General features: G+C 44.2%; 2 protein-coding genes across 2 annotated transcripts in view; both read left to right on the top strand.

The window, feature by feature from the left end:
• Positions 1-22,871, top strand: part of CLUAP1 (clusterin associated protein 1) — a 217,260-nt gene that overhangs the window by 28,440 nt on the left and 165,949 nt on the right. The gene's annotated exons all lie outside the window — the stretch shown is intronic.
• On the top strand, positions 11,139-13,928 carry LOC126944700 (olfactory receptor 2C1). The gene is given in 1 exon segment (XM_050774479.1): positions 11,139-13,928. A coding segment is annotated over 1 exon segment (939 nt). The 5' UTR covers positions 11,139-12,901; the 3' UTR covers positions 13,841-13,928.

Raw genomic sequence — 22,871 nt, 5'->3', positions numbered from 1 at the left:
TTGGTCAGGCTGGTCTCAAACTCCTGACCTTAGGTGATCCACCCACCTCAGCCTCCCAAAGTGCTAATATTACAGGCGTGAACCATTGTGTCCAGCCTTTTTTTTTTTTTTTTTTTTTTTGAGATGGAGGCTCACTCTGTCTCCCAGGCTGGAGTGCAGTGGTGCAATCTTGGCTCACTGCAACCTGCACCTCCTGGGTTCAAGTGATTCTCATGCCTCAGCCTCCCAAGTAGCTGGGATTACAGGCGAGGGTCACCATGCCCAGCTAATTAAAAAACATTTTTTTTTTTTTTGTATTTTTAATAGAGATGGGGGTTTCACCATATTGCCCTGGCTGGTCTCGAACTCCTGACGTCAGACAATCCACCTGCCTCAGCCTCCCAAAGTGCTGGGATTACAAGCATGGACCACCACGCCCAGCCCTGACTGTGTATTTTAAAATAGCCTGTCTTGGCTGGGCACGGTGGCTCATGCCTGTAATCCCAGCACTTTGGGAGGCTGAGGTGGGTGGATCATGAAGTCAGGAGATCGAGACCATCCTGGCTAACATGGTGAAACCCCGTCTCTACTAAAAAATACAAAAAATTAACCAGGCGTGGTGGCAGGCACCTGTAGTCCCAGCTACTCAGGAGGCTGAGGCAGGAGAATGGCATGAACCTGGGAGGCAGAGCTTGCAGTGAGAGGAGATTGTGCCACTGCACTCTAGCCTGGGCGACAAAGCGAGACTTCGTCTCAAAAACAAAACAAAACAAAAAAATAGCCTGTCTCTCCTCTTCTTGATCCATTCTGCTGTTGAGCATCTCTAATGATGCAAGTATATTTCTCATTTCCAAGATTCCTGTTTGATTTTTTTAAAAAATTATCTCAATCTTTTTGTTATATTTCTCTGATACATTTTTGAATTGTTTTCCTGTATTATCTTGATGACCACTGAGTTTCCTTACAAATGCTATTTTGAAATGTGGGTCAGAGAGCTCACATATTGCTATCTTGTTAGGGACAGTTCTGGTTCCGTCCTTGGTCCATTCATGAAGGTCAGGTTTCCGTGTTTGCTGTGGATTCTTGTGGATGTCTGTCTGTCTTTGCATTGAAGGAGTAGTTATTTATTCTGGTCTTCTCTGTCTGGCTTGCTTTGATTTTTATCGAATATGTTTTCTTAGGGATTTTTTGTAATTTACCTGTTGAATTTATTTCTCCCCTGTGCCTCCCCACAAGCTGCCCCCAACCCTAGGTAGGTCACTGCATCATTTTTGGCAGTAGACGGTGCCTTAAGCCCAGGTTTGCCTTGTGTCTAGTGAATGATTGGAGCACTGACCTTTCTGAATGGGGAAGGTCCCAAAGGGCTTATCCCAGTAGTGTGGGAAGACTGGCTAAGGTTTGGGTCCAGAGGACCTGTGGAATGCACTTCCTACGGCATGGTGCAGCCAAACAATCACTCTGATTTGGTGTCTCCTTTGACTGAGTTACACAGCAGAGATTTCAGGGTTGGGAATGGTGGTTCCACTTACCCCCTTTGACTCTGGCAGTTCTCAGGGATATTTCTCCCTTAAGGCACTCATGATGCTTCCTGTGTGTTGAGGGAAGGACAGGTTTCCTGCCAGGGGACCCAAGATGGTGAGGAAGCTGGTTGTCCACCTTGATCTCATATCTTCCAGTGTAGAAACCATGACTTGGAAATTTTTCCATGTGTTTGGTGCTGGGCAGATTGGGGGCAAGGGGCATCATGGATATGGAAGTCTGATTCTCTTGTTTTTGGTTTTCTGTGGGGCTGGACAGGAGTCAAATATAGGCAACTTTTTAAATAAGGTGATAGTCACATAAAATAAAATTAACCATTTTAAGTGAACAATTTAATGACATTTAGTACGTACACAATGTTGTTTAACCACTAGCTTCATCTAGTTCCAAAATATTTTAATTGGCCGGGCGTGGTGACTCACACCTGTAATCCCAGCAATTTGGGAGGCCAAGGTGGGTAGATCGCGAGGTCAGGAGATCGAGACCATCCTGGCTAACACGGTGAAACCCCGTCTCTACTAAAAATACAAAAAAATTAGCTGGGCATGGTGGTGGGTGCCTGTAGTCCCAGCTCCTGGGGAGGCTGAGGTGGGAGAATGGTGTGAACCCAGGAGGCGGAGCTTGCAGTGAGCCGAGATCGGGCCACTGCACTCCAGCCTGAGCAACACAGCAAGACTCTGTCTCAAAAAAAAAAAAAAAAAAAAAAAAAAAAATCAAAAAACAACAAAAAAAACCCTATTTTAATCACCCTGAAAGAGATTCCTTATTTGTTAGGTATAAACGTTTTCCCCTCCCCACAGTCCTTGGAAACCACAAATTGGCTTTTTGGTCCTATGGATTTAAATATTCTGAATATTAAACATAAATGGAATTACACAATATGTGACCTTTTGGGTCTGGCTTCTCTCATTTAGCCTAATATTTTAGGCTCATCTTCCTTGTAGCATATATCGGTACTTTATTCATTTTTGGACTGATTAATGTTCTATAACATTTCAGTATACCACAATTTGTTTATCCACTCATCTGTTGGTGAACATTTGTTTTTTTTTTTTTTTTTTTCTTTTTCTAAATGAATAGTATTGCTATAAATATGCATGTACATGTTTATTTGAGTACCTGTTTTCAATTCTTTTGGGTATATAACTTGGAGTGGAATTGTGGGGTTATATGGTCATTCTGTTTATTTTTTGAGAAACTGCCAAACTGTTTTCTACAGTGGCTAAACCATTTTACTTTCCTATCAGCAATGTATGAGAGTTCTGATTTTGCTACATCTTTGCCAACACTTATTATTTTCCTATTTTATATGTTATTATAGCCATTTAATGATTGTGAAGTGGGATTTTATTGTGGTTTTGATTTGCATTTCTCTAATGGCTAATGATCTTTAGCATCTTTAGCTCATGGATAGGAAGAATCAATATTGTGAAAATGACCATACCAACCAAGGTAATTTATAGATTCAATGCCATCCCCATTAAGCTACCAATGACTTTCTTCACAGAATTGGAAAAAACTACTTTAAAGTTCATATGGAACCAAAAAAGACCCCATATTGCCAAGACAATCCTAAGCCAAAAGAACAAAGCTGGAGGCATCACGCTACCTGACTTCGAATTATACTACAAGGCTACAGTAACCAAAACAGCATGGTACTGGTACCAAAACAGAGATATAGACCAATGGAACAGAATAGAGCCCTCAGAAATAATACCACACATCTACAACCATCTGATCTTTGACAAGCCTGACAAAAACAAGAAATGGGGAAAGGATTCCCTATTTAATAAATGGTGCTGGGAAAACTGGCTAGCCATAAGTAGAAAGCTGAAACTGGATCCCTTCCTTACACCTTATACAAAAATTAATTCAAGATGGATTAGAGACTTAAATGTTAGACCTAAAACCATAAAAACCCTAGAAGAAAACCTAGGCAATACCATTCAGGACATAGACATGGGCAAGGACTTCATGTCTAAAACACCAAAAGCAATGGCAACAAAAGCCAAAATTGACAAGTGGGATCTAATTAAACTAAAGAGCTTCTGCACAGCAAAAGAAACTACCATCAGAGTGAACAGGCAACCTACAGAATGGGAGAAAATTTTTGCAATCTACCCATCTGACAGAGGGCTAATATCCAGAACCTACAAAGAACTCAAACAAATTTACAAGAAAAAAAACCCATCAACCCACCAAAAAGTGGGCAAAGGATATGAACAGACAGTTCTCAAAAGAAGACATTTATGCAGCTAATAGACCACATGAAAAAATGCTTATCATCACTAGCCATCAGAGAAATGCAAATCAAAACCACAGTGAGATACCATCTCACACCAGTTAGAATGGCAATCATTAAAAAGTCAGGAAATAACAGGTGCTGGAGAGGATGTGAAGAAATAGGAATGCTTTTACACTTTGGTGGGACTGCAAACAAGTTCAACCATTGTGGAAGACAGTGTGGCGATTCCTCAAGGATCTAGAACTAAAAATAGCATTTGACCCAGCCATCCCATTACTGGGTATATACCCAAAGGGTTATAAATCATGCTGCTATAAAGACACATGCACATGTATGTTTATTGTGGCACTATTCACAATAGCAAAGACTTGGAACCAACCCAAATGTCCATCAATGACAGACTGGATTAAGAAAATGTGGCACAGATACACCATGGAATACTATGCAGCCATAAAAAAGGATGAATTCATGTCCTTTGTAGGGACGTGGATGCAGCTGGAAACCATCATTCTCAGCAAACTATCACAAGAACAGAAAACCAAACACCGCATGTTCTCACTCATAGGTAGGAATTGAACAATGAGAATACTTGGACATAGGAAGGGGAACATCACATACTGGGGCCTGTTGTGAGGTGGGGGGACGGGGGAGGGATAGCATTAGGAGATATACCTAATGTAAATGACGAGTTAATGGGTGCAGCACATCAACATGGCACATGTATACATATGTAACAAACCTGCACGTTGTGCACATGTACCATAGAATATAAAGTATAATAAAACAAAAACAAAAAAACAGAACTATTGCAAATAAACAAGAAAAACAGAATAATGAAGAGAAAAGTAAACAGAGGATATGAATGGGCAATTTACAGAAGGAGAAATAAAAATAGCTAATATATTTATTTGAAAATGTTCAACCTCATTAGTTATCAGAGAAATGCAAATAAAGTTGAGATAACATTTTATGCCCATCAGATTGGCATACATTAGAAAATCTGATGGCTGGGCGCGGTGGCTCATGCCTGTAATCCAGCACTTTGGGAGGCCCAGGTGGGCGGATCACGAGGTCAGGAGATCGAGACCATCCTAGCTAACACAGTGAAACCCCATCTCTACTAAAAGTGCAAAAAATTAGCTGGGTGTGGTAGCACACACCTGTAGTCCCAGCTACTTGGGAGGTTGAGGCAGGAGAATTGTTTGAACCTGGGAGGCAGAAGTTGCAGTGAGCCGAGATCAGTGCCACTGCACTCCAGCCTGGGTGACAGAGCAAGACTCTGTCTCAAAGAAAAATGTTTGACTATACTAAGTGTTGGGTAGAACATGGGAAAATCAGGAACCTCCCTCTATAGCTGGTAGGAATTGTAGACTGCTACAACCCCTTTGGGACAGCCTGTTGGTACAACTGGGTATATCTCTATTATTCAGCATTGTCAATTATCCATTTATGCAAAAAATATATATATCTCCCTTTATGGACCAGAATAAGAGTCTATCACATATATGTGTGTGTGTGTGTGTATATATATGTATAAATATACATACATATATAATATGCTAATTACAGCATTGTTGTCATTGTAGGAAATCAAAGACAAGCTATATGTTCATCCCTAGTGTAATGGACAAATAAAATGTGATAGATGCATATTGATCATTAGAAACATGAAACTGAACGTACACACAACAATATGGACATGTACCTTTGAACACATAAGTGAAAACATTGTGGGGGAAAAAGTGAATTAAAAAGTAAGAAATAAAATAAGAGGTATTGCACAATACCATTGATGTAAGTTTAAAACATTTAGATACACAAAACATCATTATATGTTTTACAAAGATATACATACACATGGTATATATATATACACACACATATGTATATATTTGTTTGGATGCACATATATGTATCATTCATATACATATCCAAACAATCACATATCAAACGCATCAATAGAGTAGGTGCCTATGAGGGAGTAGAGAGAAATAAGCATGGGGATTCTTTCCCTTTCCTTCCTTCCCTCCCTCCTTTCCTCTCTCTCATTCTCTCTCTCTCTCTTTCCTTTTTCTTTCTCTCTTTCCTTTCTCTCCTTTACCTCCCTCCCTCCCTTCCTTCCTTCCTCCCTCCCTCTCTCCCTCCTTCCATCCCTCTTTCCCTCCCTCCCTCTCTCTCTTTCTTTCTCTTTCAGACTGGAGTGCAGTTGTGCAAACATGGCTCACTCCAGACTCGAACTCCTGGGCTCAAGCAATCCTCCTGCCTCAGCATCCCGAGTAGCTGGGACTATAGGTGTGCACCACCATGTCTAACTAATATTTAAATTTTTGTATAGAGACAAGGTCTCACTATGTTGCCTAAGTTGGGGTTGCACTCCTGACTCAAGCAATCCTCCTGCCTTGGCCTCCCAAAGTGTTGGGATTGCAGGCATGAGCTACTGCACTCAGCCTGATTTTTCTTCATAAAATTTATCATCACTTGATATGTTATAGACTTTGCTTTACTCTGTGTGTGTGTGTGTGTGTGTGTGTGTGTGTGTGTTCTGACTCTTTACAATCAGATTGCAAACTCCCTCAGGGCATAGACTATATTCCAAGTACCTAAGACACGGCCAGGAACATAGGGGTCACTGAGAAAATGATTGTTGAATGAATAAATGAATAGGAAAAGGTAACCAACCTTAAAGGCAAAGTATGAAGTCTAGAGGATCTCAGAGGAGATGCGAATATGTCCAGCTGGACTCTGAGGTTGGCTTGAAAGTCAGTCCAGGCCGGGCGCGGTGGCTCACACCTGTAATCCCAGCACTTTGGGAGGCCGAGGCGGGCGGATCACAAGGTCAGGAGATCGAGACCACGATGAAACCCCGTCTCTACTAAAAATACAAAAAATTAGCCGGGCGCGGTTGTGGGCGCCTGTAGTCCCAGCTACTCGGGAGGCTGAGGCAGGAGAATGGCGTGAACCCGGGAGGCGGAGCTTGCAGTGAGCCGAGATCGCGCCACTGCACTCCAGCCTGGGCGACAGAGCGAGACTCCGTCTCAAAAAAAAAAAAAAAAAAAAAAAAAAGTCAGTCCAGTCTGCCATTAACCAGACCTATGGTCCCCTTGAGTGGGCCACCCAGGGTTCCAGCAACCTCAATTGGAAACAAACAAAAAAACTAGATGATATATGAGGGTTCTTTCTTGCTCTGAATGTTAAAAAATGTTTAACTTAAACTCTTTGTCACTTAAAAGATTTTAATGAAAATGTCCATTTTTTTTTTTTTTTTTTTTTTTTTTTTTTTAGATAGAGTGTCGCTCTCACTCTTTCACCCAGGCTGGAGTGCAATGGCGCGATCTCGGCTCATTGCAACCTCTGCCTCCTGGGTTCAATCGATTCGTGTGCCTCAGCCTCCTGAGCAGCTGGGACTACAGACACCCACTACCACACTCGACTGATTTTTGTATTTTTTTAAGTAGAGACAAGGTTTCATCATGTTGGCCAGGCTGGTCTCAAACTCCTGGCCTCAAGTGATCTGCCCACCTCAGGCTCCCAAAGTGCTGGGATTACAGGTGTGAGCCACCACCCCCGGCTTCCATAAAAGGGGAGGCCAGGCTGTAATCCCAGCTGCTTGGGAGGCTGAGGCAGGAGAATCCCTTGCACCCGGGAGGCAGAGGTTGCAGTGAGCCAAGATTGTGCCACTGCACTCCAACCTGGGTGACAGAGCAGGACTCTGTCTCAAAAAAAAAAAAAAAAAAAAAAAAAGCCAGGGATGGTGGCTAAGGAGGGTAAGGAGGGAGGATAGCCTGAGCCCAGGAATTGGAGGCTTCAGTGAGCTAGGATCGCACCACTGCACTCCAACCTAGGTGATAGAGCCAGATCCATCTCTAATTAAATTAAACTAATTAAATTATCAAGGTAATGCAGGTTTACTGTAAGATATTCAAACAACACACATACTTTTTTTTTTTTGAGACAGAGTTTTGCTCTGTTGCCCAGGCTGTAGTGCAGTGTCCCCTCCTCAGTCCACACCTCCACTCCTCATATCAGCTGCCTGCTTTTTTCTTTCCTTCCAGAGTTTCCTGTTTGCATACAAACGAATATGTACATATATGTGGTTTTTCTCAGAAAATGAGATCATACGACGTGCAATGCTCTGCAACTGGCTTTTATCACTTAGCAATATGCCTAGGATGTTCTTCCATATCAGAACCTGCAGATCTAGCCCTTAAAAGAGTACACACATACACACGCACACACACGCACACGCACACACGTGCACACACACGGACATGCACACACACGCACACACATGAACACCCATGCACACACACACGCACATGCACACACGCACACACCCACTATAGCATTTTCTTGTGGTAGGTGGAAATTAAAGGCAAGTTATATATTCATCTCTAATTAAATGGATAAATAGAATATGATAGATGCATATTTAGCATAGAAACATTAAGTGCATCCCTAACAACGTAGATGTCTATTCAAACAAAGTGAAAAAGTTATGAAAAGGTAAGAAACAGAATGAGGGCTATTAGTGTAAATTAAAACATGCACATACACAAAATAACACTATATATTTTTAAAGGACACATATCTATCCAAACACTAATAGACCAAATGCATTAGATGCCTATGGGGCAATGCAGAGGAACGAGAATGGGGACTGGGAATAAAGTGGAAAAAGTGAATAAAATACAGTATTTAAGAGAGGTCTTGCAGAGACCAATGATGACAGCGAGCACAGCATTCCATAGAGGAGTCATCATTTACCGAATTCCCCTACTGATGGACATTGAGATTATCCAGTTTCTCATAAGTATGGATTTGGGAGTTAGATAGACCTCATTTTAGTGGCTGTGCAGTTTACTAGCCATTTGCCCTTTGACAAATTACTGAATACCTCTCAGCCTCAGTTCCTCTATTGTAAAACAGGAATAATAACACCTGCCTGGTGTGGTGGTTGTGATCATGTTTATAAACTGCTGGACACAGTGACCAGCACACAGCACAAGCCAGCAAACAGTTCTATGATCAGGAGAGATTTGCTGGGGCCAGGCCCACGGGACAGTGGGCCCCACTGGGCAGGAGCCAGACCGATCTTGCTCACCCTGTACCCCACCTGCACCTGGCATACTCTCCACCCTTAGAGACTGTGTCTTGAATGAATGTGGTTTCTGAGCCAGTAGTTTCAGGGTAATTCATCTTCTGTGACATCTAGTGGCCTATTCAGGTTGCCAGGCACCTGTTATGTGTTTATTGAATAGTGGCTGTAAGTTCTTGCTTTTCACAGGGTACCCTGTGAGTGTCTAAGGCTCATGTCCCTGATTTGTGGTTTATGTTGGAACCAGAGAAGCGGGACTCCCCTTCTCTGCCCTTGCCCCTCTAAAGAACAAAAACTCAAGGATGACAGCTCTCAGATGATGAGTCAAAAAGAGCAACTTCCTCTGCATAGGATAGCCTGTAGAAAAGCCATCACAGGAGTCAGGTCACTCCTGTGTGACCCTGAGCCTGTCATATAACCACTTTATGTTCAACTTACTCCTCTGCCAAGAGGAGATAAGGCCACCTGCCTTCCACACCCCCCCACATCGTATAGTGTTTTAGGAACTAAGTTTGATAATGTCACAACACCGTGAAAAGAATAAAATCATATAATTAGCAATTATTTAAGAAATACTGTCATTTTTATTACTAGTTCAATTACTAATCTGTGTTTGGGGAGGGAGTTCAGGTGAAAGACTGAGTCGATTCTTCAGGGACAGCTTTTTCCTGTGTTCTGGCCACACTGGCGCTTTGTGCTTATTGCTTGTGCAGGGGTGGAGATCTACCCTTGGGCTTTACAGAGTCAGCCAGAGCAAGCCAGACTTCCAAATGAGACCCAATGTTTCTCCAGGGCCAGAAGAGCCCCGAGGTTAAAAGCTGTGGCCCCAGTTCGCGGGCAGGAGGAGCGCAGCACAGCCTCCTCCTTGGTCCCATGCCTGCCCTCTCTACTTGATTCACTAAGCATGGAGACAGCGGATGGATGTGGGGGAATCTCGAGGCCAAAGGTACATTTCCATAAACAATCCCTAGACTGATTATTAGAGAATCCAGGATGTAGGAGAGAGAGGCAAAGGGGGAAAAAAAGATGGGAAAAGGAAAATAGCAGATAGAGAAGGAGAGAGAAAACGGACAGTGTTAAATAGCTTTTTAAAGGCACTGATTTGGGAGCCAGGTGTGGTGGTGCATGCCTGTAATCCCAGCTACTAGGGAGGCTGAGGCAGGAGAATAGCTTGAACCCAGCAGGTGGAGGTCACAGTGAGCCAAGACATCTTATTACTGTGATGTCTCTTAGCAGTAACAATTTCCATAAATTTACTATTAACTATGCATTTTTTTCTTTCATTCATCGTTAATTGACTTAAGATTCAAACTCCCCCATTTCTTATTCTTGAGTTCTAAGATTTGGGGAGGAGGAAAATCCCTGTTCACTTTGTCTAATACCAGCTCCCCCCCAGACCAAACAACTTTGGAAGAAGATGAGCACTGTCTTTCTGTCTGTTTCTCTTTCTTTCTTTTTTTTTTCTTTTCTGAGGTGGAGTTTCACTCTTGTCGCCCAGGCTGGAGTGCAATGGCGTGATCTCAGCTGACTGCAACCTCTGCCTCCTGGGTTCAAGTGATTCTCCTGCCTCAGCCTCCTGAGTAGCTGGGATTTCCATCATGTACTACCCCGCCCAGATAATTTTTGTATTTTTAGTAGAGACGGGTTTCACCATGTTGGCCAGGTTGGTCTCGAACTCCCAACCTCAAGTGATCTGCCTGCCTTGGCCTCCCAAAGTGCTGGGATTACAGGTGTGAGCCACTGTGCCCAGCCCTGTCTGTTTCTTTTCCCTAAAGGGACACAAGGGAACGAGCACTTGAACTGGCAGGAAGTAGTCGAATGGATTTCAGGAAGAACTTCTGAAAAGAAAGATAAGCTGATTATTAGGTTAGTAACTCAGTTCCTCAGCTCTGTTAAGTCCTAGATGAAAAGAATAAGTAGGCCTGGCTCAGGGAGGCAGAGGTTGCAGTGAGCTGAGATTGCACCACTACACTCCAGCCTGGGCAACAGAGCTAGACTCTGTCTAAAAAAATTAAAAAGAAAAGAAAAAGAAAGACTGTACCTGGTCTCATGAGATGTTAAGAATTATTTGATGATTGGCCGGGCGCAGTGGCTCACACCTGAAATCCCAGCACTTTGGGAGGCCAAGGCGGGTGGATCATGAGGTCAGGAGATCGAGACCACCCTGGCTAACACGGTGAAACCCTGTCTCTACTAAAAATACAAAAAAATTAGACGGGCATGGTGGCGGGTGCCTGTAGTCCCAGCTACTCGGGAGGCTGAGGCAGGAGAATGGCGTGAACCCAGGAGGCAGAGCTTGCTGTGAGCCGAGACTGTGTCACTGCACTCCAGCCTGGGCGACAGAAGGAGACTCCATCTCAAAAAAAAAAAAAAAGAGTTATTTGATGAGTTAGAGGTGGGCATAGTAGTTATATACCTGAAAAGATAGGGATCTCCTCTGTAAATCTTGTAATTTCCCTTACTAATTACCCATTAACTAATTTAACCCCTTTTTGCATAACCTCTGTTTGTATATTTTGCCTTTTCCACCTAAATTTATTTAAGCTTAAGCGAAGTTTTGTTTGCTCTACATTGACCTCCTCTTAAATTGTATATTCCCAGCTTCTGTATTTGGAGCATAAGTCAATATTTAATCTTTCCATTATTTCTGCGATTTTATAGATTCATCATGTTATTCCTCAAACGTCATCTTTCTAGATCTAGCACTGAGGTAAAACTCAGAGGGGAGGGATGTAGAAGAGAGCAGAGGAAATTTAACAGAGATTTCTGGGGAGCTTTTCCAAATGCAATGTGTCTGCCTCCCCCTTCCCTGAGCGTATGAAAACCTTGGCTGGGGAAATGTGTTGTTGCTGTTGTTTTCAAGAGATAGGGTCTCCCTCTGTCACTCAGGCATTGGAGTACAGTGGCTCACTGCAGCCTTGAACACTGGAGCTCAAGCGATCCTCCCACCTCAGCCTCTGAAAATGCTGGGATTACAGGTGTGAGCCACCATGCCTGACTGAAATTTGTCTTTTGAGAATTTTCACATCTATTTCTAATGGTCAACTCTCTCTATCCTGTCATAGCCATTGTTCTCAACTGAAGAGCCCCTCAGTTCTTGGGGTCTTTTGGTTCTGTCATCATGAGGTATTTCCTTCATTTCCGTGTTAGCTCATGCCTGACATTCTGATGGAATCAACTTTTCCATTCGTTGTGTAACCAACATTAGATGGGGATTACAACAAAAGTTTGCAATCTAGGCCAGGCACAGTGGCTCACACCTGTAATCCCAGCACTTTGGGAGGCTGAGGTGGGCAGATCACAAGGTCAGGAGTTCAAGACCAGCCTGGGCAACATGGTGAAACCCTGTCTCTACTAAAAGTACAAAAATTAGCCATGCATGGTGGCGCATGCCTGTAGTCCCAGCTACTCAGGAGGCTGAGGCAGGAGAATTGCTTGCACCCGGGAGGTGGAAGTTGCAATGAGCCGAGATTGCACTCCAGCTTGGGTAACAGAGTGAGACTCTGTCTCAAAAAAAAAAAAAAAAAAAAAAAAAAAAAAAAAAGAAAAGAAAAAAAAAAAAGAAAGAAAAAAAAGCTTGCAATCTTAAAAAGTAAGTTGGAGTCCAGGTGCAGTGGTTCACGGCTGTAATCCCAGCACTTTTGGAGGCTGAGGCAGATGGATCACTTGAGCCCAAGAGTTGGAGACAAGCCTGGGCAACATGGCAAAACCCCATCTCTACAAAAGATACAAAAATTTTCTGGATGTGGTGGCACACACCTGTGGTCACAGTTACTTGGGAGGCTGAGACAAGAGGATTGCTTGAGCCAGGAAGATGGAGGTTGCAGTGAGCTGAGATTGTGCCACTGCACTCCAACCTAGGTGACAGAGAGAGACTCTGTCTCAAAAAACAAAAAATAGGTTGTTACTTAACTATGGATCCCAGATAACTATTAGACCATTCCTGATGCAAATCCACCTCAGCCAACAGCTTCTTCTTGACTTGCTTTTCTCCCAGCAGTTTGCTCTGAATGAATTTGTCAAGTGACTGAAGGCAACCAGTGATGGACGGGGCCAATGACAGCTCCTTGAAGGGCTTTGTTCTGATGGGCATATCTGACCATGCCCAGCTGGAGATGATCTTTTTCATAGCCATCGTTTTCTCCTATTAGCTGACCCTACTTGGGAACTCAGTCATCATCTTGCTTTCCTGCCTGGATGCCCGGCTCCACACACCCATGTACTTCTTCCTCAGCAACCTCTCCTCCTTGGACCTTGCTTTCACTACTAGCTCAGTCCCCCAAATGCTGATCAATTTATGGGGACCAGACAAGACCATCAGCTATGGTGGCTGCGTGACCCAGCTCTATGTCTTCCTTTGGCTGGGGGCCACCGAGTGCATCCTGCTCATGGTGATGGCATTTGACCACTACGTGGCAGTGTGTCGGCCCCTCCGCTACACCACCATCATGAACCCCCAGCTCTGCTGGCTGCTGGCTGTGATTGCCTGGCTGGGTGGCTTGGGCAATTCTGTGATCCAGTCAACATTCACTCTGCAGCTCCCATTGTGTGGGCACCGGAGGGTGGAGAGCTTCCTCTGTGAGGTGCCTGCCATGATCAAAGTGGCCTGTGGCGACATGAGCCTCAAGGAGGCTGTGCTCAATGGTGTCTGCACCTTCTTCACTGCAGTCCCACTAAGCATCATCCTGATCTCCTACTGCCTCATTGCTCAGGCAGTGCTGAAAATCCACTCTGCAGAGGGGAGGCGAAAGGCCTTCAATACATGCCTCTCCCACCTGCTGGTGGTGTTCCTCTTCTATGGCTCAGCCAGCTATGGCTATTTGCTTCCGGCCAAGAACAGCAACCAGGACCAGGGCAAGTTCATTTCCCTGTTCTACTCAGTGGTCACGCCCATGGTGAATCCTCTCATCTACACGCTGCGGAACATGGAAGTGAAGGGCGCACTGAGAAGGTTGCTGGGGAAAGGAAGATAAGTTGGCTGAGAGAACACTCCTTCGTTATTTATTGCCTCTTCATCTCTACATGCGTTTCTCATTAACTCTCTGGCCAGGTGAACATGAAGAATACTAATTCCGGTAAAACCAAGGCATGTTCCTGACAACCCTAAGCTGACAGCCCTAAGCTGTCAGGAACATGGTTAGTGTTATTTGTAATGTTCTACACTTATTCACCAAAAATCCTACTGTGGACTACCAATAGCAGGGCAGACATGTTGTTGAGGGCTCAGAGGTTATTGACCTGTTACAGACCTGTCTCACTGTCTCTGTCTCTGTTGCCCACATGTTATTTATTATGCCTTATATTTCTGCAGAATTCTGTACTTTTCTAAGCAAAGTACCCCCACTTGCAGTATCTTATATAATGTTACTATCATTCCATAAAATCAAGCGATGTACTATTAACTTCATATGAAGACCCAAACAATTCATCTTTTTACCCTATTTGTCATCATCTTTGCCTATCTCTCTTTATCTCTTCTTCACTTTTTTTAAGAGTTGGAGTCTTGCTCTGTTGCCCAGGCTGAAGTACAGTGGCATGATCATAGCTCACTGCAGGCTTCAACTCCTGGGCTCAAGCAATCCTTCTGTCTCCTGAGTAGCTGGGACTATAGGCACATGCTACCACACCTAACTAATTTTTATTTTTATTTTTGTAGAGATGGGGTCTCACTATGTTAACAGCCCAGGCTGGTCTAGAATTCTTGGCCTCAAGTAATCTTCCTGCCTTAGCCTCCCAAAGTGCTGGGCTTATGGGTATGATCTACCTCACCTGGCCTGTCTCTTCTTAATAATGCAGTATACCACCGGGTGCGGTGGCTCACACCTGTAATCCCAGCACTTTGGGAGGCCAAGGTGGGCGAATCACCTGAGGTCAGGAGTTCAGGACCAGCCTGACCAACACGGAGAAACACTGTCTCCACTAAAAATACAAAATTAGCTGGGCATGGTGGCACATGCCTATAATCCCAGCTACTTGGGAGGCTGAGGCAGGAGAATCACTTGAACTTGGGAGGCACAGGTTGTGGTGAGCTGAGATCGTGCCATTGCACTCCAGCCTGGGCGACAAGAGTGCAACTGCATCTCAATAATGATAATAACAATAATAATAACAATAATGCAGTATATCTCTCCATGCTTTCCATCCATATATCTCTCCATCATCTTGTTTACCCTCTCCCTTATGCCTACATTCCAATTTCTCTTCTACTAATCTATTATTTAATAAGAAAAGATTAAGCCAGGCATGGTGGCTCACGCCTGTAATCCCAGCAGTTTGGGAGGTCGAGGCAGGTGGATCACGAGGTCAGCAGTTCGAGACCAGCCTGACCAACACGGTGAAACCCTGTCTTTACTAAAAATACAAAAAAATTAGCTGGGCATGGCGACGGGTGCCTGTAATCCCAGCAACTTGGGAGGCTGAGGCAGGAGAATCACTTGAAACTGGAAAGTGGAGGTTGCCGTGAGCCGAGATTGCGCCACTGCACTCTAGCCTGGGCAATAAGAGCAAAACTCCATCTCAAAAACAAACAAACAAACAAAACCAAAAGAAAAGATTAAAAAGGTCATTTGCAGCTGGGCGCAGTGGCTCATGCCTGTCATCTCAGCACTTTGGGAGGCTGAGGTGGGCGGATCACCTGAGGTCAGGAGTTTGAGACCAGCCTGGCCAACATGGTGAAACCCCATTTCTACCAAAAATACAAAAATTAGCCGGGTATGATGGCACACACCTGTAGTCCCAGCTATTCAGGAGGCTGAGGCAGGAGACTTGCTTGAACCTGGGAGGTGGAGGTTGCAGTGAGCGGAGGTTGCAGTGAGCTGAGCTTGCACCAGTGCACTTCAGCTTGGGTGATAAGAGCAAGACTCCATCTCCAAAAACAAAAACAAAACAAAATAAAAAGGTCATTTGCCTTTTGATTCTAGCCAAAGAGGGTCCTTTGCTACTGTCTTATTGAAATCATCCCACCCAAAAGTCCCAGCCATCAGATGTCCTACCAGCATTTGGGTATGCTAGTCTGGTCAGTGGATAATGGAATGTCCTAAGATTCTTTATGCAAATTTAAGACCCCAGGAAAGATCATCCATCCATAAAGTATGTTCTCTGCCTCAAGATCTAGTCTTGCAACCCTGCAGTTCCTAAAATTCAGCAATCGGTTCGCACACAATAACTCATCTTTCAGGAACTCACATGTTGGGATCCGAATGCCAATATGTGATTCTGCACATTCCTACAATTGCCAAAGGGATCCCCACCTGCTACCACAGTTTACTGTTTTCCCAGACAGAGAAACCAGGTTAATATAAGAAAGTTGCATGACAATTACGTTACCATAGAAAAGGAAATCAATAGGTTTTAGAACTAGTTCAAAAGGGCCTTTGGCTTTGTGTCCCCATAATTTCAAAACACATGTCTTATACATAGTAGATACTCAATAAATGTTTAGCAAATATAATTAATAAGCTCATGAGTCCTCCTTTATCTTGCTAAGAACTAAATTTGTCAAATGGACTGTTTTCATGTTTTCCACTTTGGGGTCATCCCATCCCTTGGACAGCATTGAACAAACAATGATAAATGTTCCCTTTTCCACATTCCCATAATTCCTTCCAAAGACATCTAATCATACTGTCCTGTTGTGAATTTGTTTTTCCAATAGCAGATCAAAGCCATTTTGTCAGTTCCTCATACAGCAATACTCAAATACATCTCCAGAAGTAGACAACTGGTAACATTATCTTGGTGAATTTATTAAAGTCCAGAGTCTTGCAGGCTCAACACTATTTTTTTTTCTTTCTTTCTTTCTTTCTTTTTTTTTTTTGAGACAGAGCCTTGCTTGGTTGCCCAGGCTGGAGTGCAGTGGCAAGCTCAGCTCACTGCAACTTCTGCCTCCTGGATTCAAGCAATTCTTGTGCCTTAGCCTCCTGAGTACCTGGGATTACAGGTGTAAGCCACCATGCCAAGCCAATTTTTTTTCTTTTTGGTGGAGGCAGGGTTTCACCACGTTGGCTAGGCTTGTCTCAAACCCCTGGCCTCACGCAATCCACCATCCTCAGCCTCCCAAAGTGCTGAGATTACAGGTGTGAGTCATTGCACATGGCCAGGCTCAACATTTTCATTGATCAGTACACTCAGATTAGGTCAAATTCTCAGGAGGTAGGTTCACAATGACCAAGCTCCTAAAGCTGTTATGTAAACCAAAATGCCAGCTGATTAATTTATGAGAACAGTACCAAGAGACTGAACAGTCATATCCTCCAGTCAATTCATTTAAGTTGTGAAATAACTTGGGAGGAAATAGGAAGAAAATGGACAGGTATTCCTGAGACATTTTGGAGTGCCACAGAGCCTCTATATGGAAAAAATTGGACATTTTATAACTAACACGGAGTTCTGGGTGTGGTAAGACACAGGGAATTAGAGGGAGAAGAACAAGCTAACTGGCTATGATGAGGAAATGAATACATCACAGGGACCACATATAACTTCATCAACGCACATACGCTTATGTTCCATTCTCAATGGTGTACATGAAACAAGGTCAAAATTTGGGAGGAAAAGAAGCAAATATGAAGCAAGTTCCTTGTTATTGAGAGTTTGGAGTTCTATTTCTAGGTGTCCAGGAAAAAAAAATGTTTGGTGTCTTGTTCAATTGGAAATTCAGGAAATGACAGATAAAACCACCATCAAGGGGCTGGGCGTGGTGGCTCACGCCTGTAATCCTAGCACTTTGGGAGGCTGAGGTGGGCGGATCACAAGGTCAGGAGATCAAGACCATCCTGTAAATGATGAAACCCTGTCTCTACTAAAAAAAAAAAAAATACAAAAAATTAGTCAGGCGTGGTGGCGGGCACCTGTAGTCTCAGCTACTAGGGAGGCTGAGTCAGGAGAATGGCGTGAACCCGGGAGGCAGAGCTTGCAGTGAGCCGAGATAGCGCCACTGCACTCTAGCCTGGGCGACAGAGCGAGACTCTATCTCAAAACAAAACAAAACAAACAACAACAACAACAACAAAAAAACTGCCAAGGGGCCGGGCCCCGTGTCTTACGCCTGTAATCCCAGCACTTTGGGAGAATGAGGTGGGCAGATCACTTGACGTCAGGAGTTCAAGACCAGCCTGGCCAACATGAGACTCTGTCTTAAAAAAAACCAAACAACCGCAACAACAAACCAATAAAACCACCAAGACCTATGAAAGGTTCACCAACCTTAGTAAAATAGAAATGAAAAGCATTTGAATATGCTCATCTGCTCAGTGGATTTAAGTGAGTTTGAGAGCCCATCTCATAGAGCCCTTCTCAGAGTCTGTCTGGATCCCATACCTTTCCCTTTAAGGTATCAAAGGCTGCCTGAATACCTCAAATGAGCAAATTCTGAAGCTGCCAATGAAGAGAGTCAATCCTTTTCCATTATTCTCAGCCTTCAGGCTCAAGTCCAGGAAAGATTAGGAAAGATTAGAATCAAGGAAATGGAAGGAATAGAAATTGAAAAGTGACTTTGGCTTGATACATATACGCTCTAGTATGCGAGCTCTGAATTAGGGACTAAGGCAGGATGCAGTGGCTCACACACCTGTAATCCCAGCACTTTGGGAGCCCGAGGAGGGAGGATCACTTGAACCCAGGAGTTTAATACCAGCCTGGGCAACATTGTGAGATCCTATCTCTACTAAAAAATTTTAAAATTAGCTGAGTGTAGCGGTGCTTGCCTATACCCCCAGCTACTCAGGACCGTGAGGCAGGAGGAACGTTTGAGCCCAGAAGTTCAAGACTACAGCGAGCCGTGACTGCATCACTGCACTTAAGCCTGGGTGACACAGTGAGATTCTGTCTCATATAGATACATAATTAAATAAATAATAGACTAATTTGGAAGCTCTATTAATGACTTTGCAAAAAGGTCTAGTCTATTTGACCAACGGTGGCTAAGTGTACTGAGTGGTTGCCATGTGCTAGATGAGGATCTAAACTCTACACACTTCCACTCATTCAATCCTCACAACCCATGGGCCATGTGCTATTATGCTTGTCCTTAATTTTTTTTTTTTTTCTGAGACAGAGTCTCACTCTGTCGCCCAGGCTGGAGTGCAGTGGCGGGATCTCGGCTTACTGCATATGCTTGTCCTCATTTTAAGATGAGGGCACTGCAGCACAAAAGGAAACTTGCCCAAGATTATGCTGTGTTAGGGCAGGGAATCAAAGCATAATCGTCTTGACTCTAAAGCTGTGCGTACTCTTTTTTTGTAAAAAAAAAAAAAAAAAATTACAAATTTACAGAAAAGTTGGAAGCATGAAACAAAGACTTCCCCTGACCTCCATTCATTTGAGAGTAAGTTAGCAACCTGATACCCTGTCTTCCCCAAATATCTTGGGGTGTATTTTCAACAAACAAGGACATTATCCTACAGAACCACAATATAACCATCAAAATTAGAAAAATTGGCCAGGTGCAGTGGCTCACGCCTGTAACCCTAGCACTTTGGGAGGCTGAGGTGGGCAGATCACCTGAGGTCAGGGTTCAAGACAAGCCTGGCCAAAACAGTGAAACCCCATCTCTACTAAAAATACAAAAATTAGCTGGGCATGGTGGCACGTGCCTATAATCCCAGCTACCCAGGAGGCTGAGGCAAGAGAATCTCTTGAACCCGGGAGGTGGAGGCTGCAGTGAGCCAAGATAGCGCCACTGCACTCCAGCCTGGGCAACAGAGCGAGACTCCCATCTCAAAAAAATTTTTTTTCAATGAACATTAATACATTACATTATCTAATCTGCAGACCCCGTTCAATGTTTGCCAACTGTCCCAAGGATGCCTTTCATAGCAAAATAATTTTCTTCACAATCATACATTGCATTTAGTTGTCATGTCTCTAGTCTTTGTCAGTCTGAGATGGTTCTTCAGTCTTTTCTTGACTTTCATGATTCTCACACTATAAAGGATTGTTAGCCAGTTATTTGATAGACAATGTCTCCATTTGGGTTTGATGTTTCTTCACACATAGACTCAGGTTAGCATCTCATTGTGTCCTATCAGGGGGTGTATATTTCAGTTGTTTTTATTTCTAATGGTGTTACTTGGATCACTAAATGAAGGTTGTGTTGACCAGCTTTCCCGTTGTTTCCCTCTTTGTAATTAATAAGTGTCTTATGGGGAAGTACTTTGAAACTATGTAAATATCCTGCTACTAATTCAACTCAATTTATTCATTTATTTGGTTCTATCTTATGCAATTAAAGTTTTCTGTTTTATTCAATGGTTTATAACAAGGGTCTCCAACCGCCAGGCCACAGAAAGAGAAATACATATGTGCGTATATATATGTATATACATATATCTGACATGCAAAGCAGTGCTCTGCCCTTGCTTTTTCCTACACTCAGGCTCTGCTTTCTCTTTCTCTCTCTCTTTTCTGTCCATTTAGTCATCTACTACCCTGCCCTCCAAATACAAAGGCAGCAGGGTGCCCCAGAAAGTTCAATGCTCTGGGAGTCAAGAGCTTGAGTATTTGGGTGCACTCTGCAACTAATTAGTTAGGGTAGTCAGTGGCTCTCTATAGCACTCTGTTTCATCATCTGTAAAATGACTATAATAGGTGGCAGGAACATTGCAGGAATCAAAATAGATAATCTACATAAGAAATGTATGTGTTTGGAAAACTCCTCCATGGTTATTCTTAATCAAAGAGGGCATACATTTCTTGGAAGTGTCATCAACCTATTTCACATCCCACTCCCTGTATTTATATCCTCATGAGCTACTACTCCTTTGTGCTACAAGGGCCTTCATAAATGATGGATGAAAGAAGGGGTGCAAGACTGAAGGCAGAAAGACTACATAGAAGCCTTAGTATGATCCTCCACTCTTCCTTCTCTCACACTCCACATCTCAATCCAGTAGCTCCTTCTTCAAAATATATCCAGAATACCCAATCCAGAATAACACACACGTGAAAAGTAGAAAAGTATTTGCATGTCCACCAAAAGAGGAATGGTGGATTATATATATTGTGGTGGGGGCAGGTGGGGAGGAGCATGGAAAAACACTGGCATGGAGACTTCAGTTTTAAGTGAGAATGTTTTGCAGTACTTAATATTAAGAAATGAAAACACCTTAGAGTGGGGGGGAAAAAACACAGGATTAGAAACGGCCGAGGCGGGTGGATCACGAGGTCAGGAGATCGAGACCATCCTGGCTAACACAGTGAAACCCTATCTCTACTAAAAATACAAAAAATTAGCCGGGCATGGTGACGGGCGCCTGTAGTCCCAGCTACTCGGGAGGATGAGGCAGGAGAATGGCGTGAGCCCAGGAGGTGGAGCTTGCAGTGAGCCCAGATCGCGCCACTGCACCCCAGCGTGGGCAACAGAGCGAGACTCCATCTCAAAAACAAACAAACAAACAAAAAAAACAAACAAAAAAAACGAGTTCTAGTCCTTAAAGAAAGTCACTTAAACTGTTTTGGCTTCCTCGTCTGGAAGATGAAAATGGTAATATAATTGACTTAGTAGGGTTGCTGTAAGTATGAGTTAATGTGTAAATGTTTACAATTACGCATGGCACACAGCAACCGCCACCTTTTCCATCAGGGCTGTTCTCACCTAACTGTAAAACAGGAAGGCGCACCCAGCTGGATCCGGGCCCTGGGTTCTCAGGCATTGTGATTGGTCCCAGCATATGACGCAAGGCGGGTTTCATTGATGGAATTGCTGTCAATTACCGAAGGGCGGAAACCATGCGGTGAGGGCGGTCCTTTAGTGCCACACTTGCGCGACTCGCTCCTTTCTTTTCAGGCTTAGCTACTGCTCATGCGTCTGGCCCTCTTGAGGTTCCCGGCGTGCCCCGCAACAGCTTCCGGCGTGCTCCGCAACGGCTTCCGGCATGACGCAGTAGAGAAGATGGCGTGGTAGGCGCGTCGTGCCCCTGAGGGCTTTTTCTGGTGAGGCGGGGCTTAAGGGTTGCGGCTCCGCTTTCTGTCCTGAGGCTCTCAGATTGCACTCTGGGTTCCTGGACGCAAAAACTCGGAGTGGCTGCGTGATGCAGAGTGAACTGGGTCCTCTGGGGACGCGTGGGGAACGAGGCAGCCCGGAGTGCCTGCCTTGTTGCCCTTCGGACCTCCAGTCCATTCGGGTTCCCCAGTGAGGCCTCCTTTAAAGGGCTCGGTGACTCTTGCCCTTCACGCTAAGAAAACACTCGTTTCCTAAAGCTCGACTGCGCCCTTGTGCTGAGCGGTGGGGACACGAAGACAGCACAGAAACACTGTTTACCCTCAGCGAGCCCCCAAACTGTTGGCGTGGATAAACCCACCAGAAACAAATTACAGCGTTAGGCGGGTTAAGATGGAGCACCCTGAGAAACGTTACAGACAGGACCGGAGAGTTCAGAGGATCAGGATGCTTCAAGAAGATGGGGGTAGTAGTGTCATCAGTCCTCATCCTGGGGTTTTTGTCTTTGATGGTGCACTCCTTGAGGACATGAAATTTTTCTTCGACGTTTCCAATACCTAGGCTCAGGGGCCCTTTCCTGATTGGGAGGGGTAGAGATCAGCTGTCTCTCGTGTTTATTATCTATGGAAAGGATGAATTAGGTCTTGGCGACTTAAGGAGGGAAAATTTTGGTGAGCAAAGGCACTTATATGTTCCTAGACCAGGGGTTCTCAACCAGCGCCCCCCTCCCAGGGCACAATTGATACTGTGTGAAGACAATTTTGTTATCACTACCGAGTGGTGCTACTGACATCTAGTGGGTGGAGACCAGGGATGCAGCTAAACATTCTACAAGGTTCACAGGGTTCCTATCCCACTCCCCACCCCCAAGAACTCAAAAAAACGATCTGGCTCAAAATGTGAGTGTGCTGAGGTTCTGAAACCCTACCCTAGTATGACAGCGGAAATGGAGAGAGCAGATGTTGGAGACATCTCAGCCGGAGACCATATTGAGTTTTGTCTCTCTTTTTTTTTTGAGAGTGTCTCGCTCTGTCGCCCAGGCTGGAGTGCAGTGGCGCGCAATCTCGGCTCACGGC

Source organism: Macaca thibetana, chromosome 20 (genome assembly GCF_024542745.1).
Source record: "Macaca thibetana thibetana isolate TM-01 chromosome 20, ASM2454274v1, whole genome shotgun sequence".
Taxonomy (NCBI): Eukaryota; Metazoa; Chordata; class Mammalia; order Primates; family Cercopithecidae; genus Macaca; species Macaca thibetana.
Note: the sequence above shows the minus strand (reverse complement) of the source record. Positions and strands in the feature narration are given on the sequence as shown.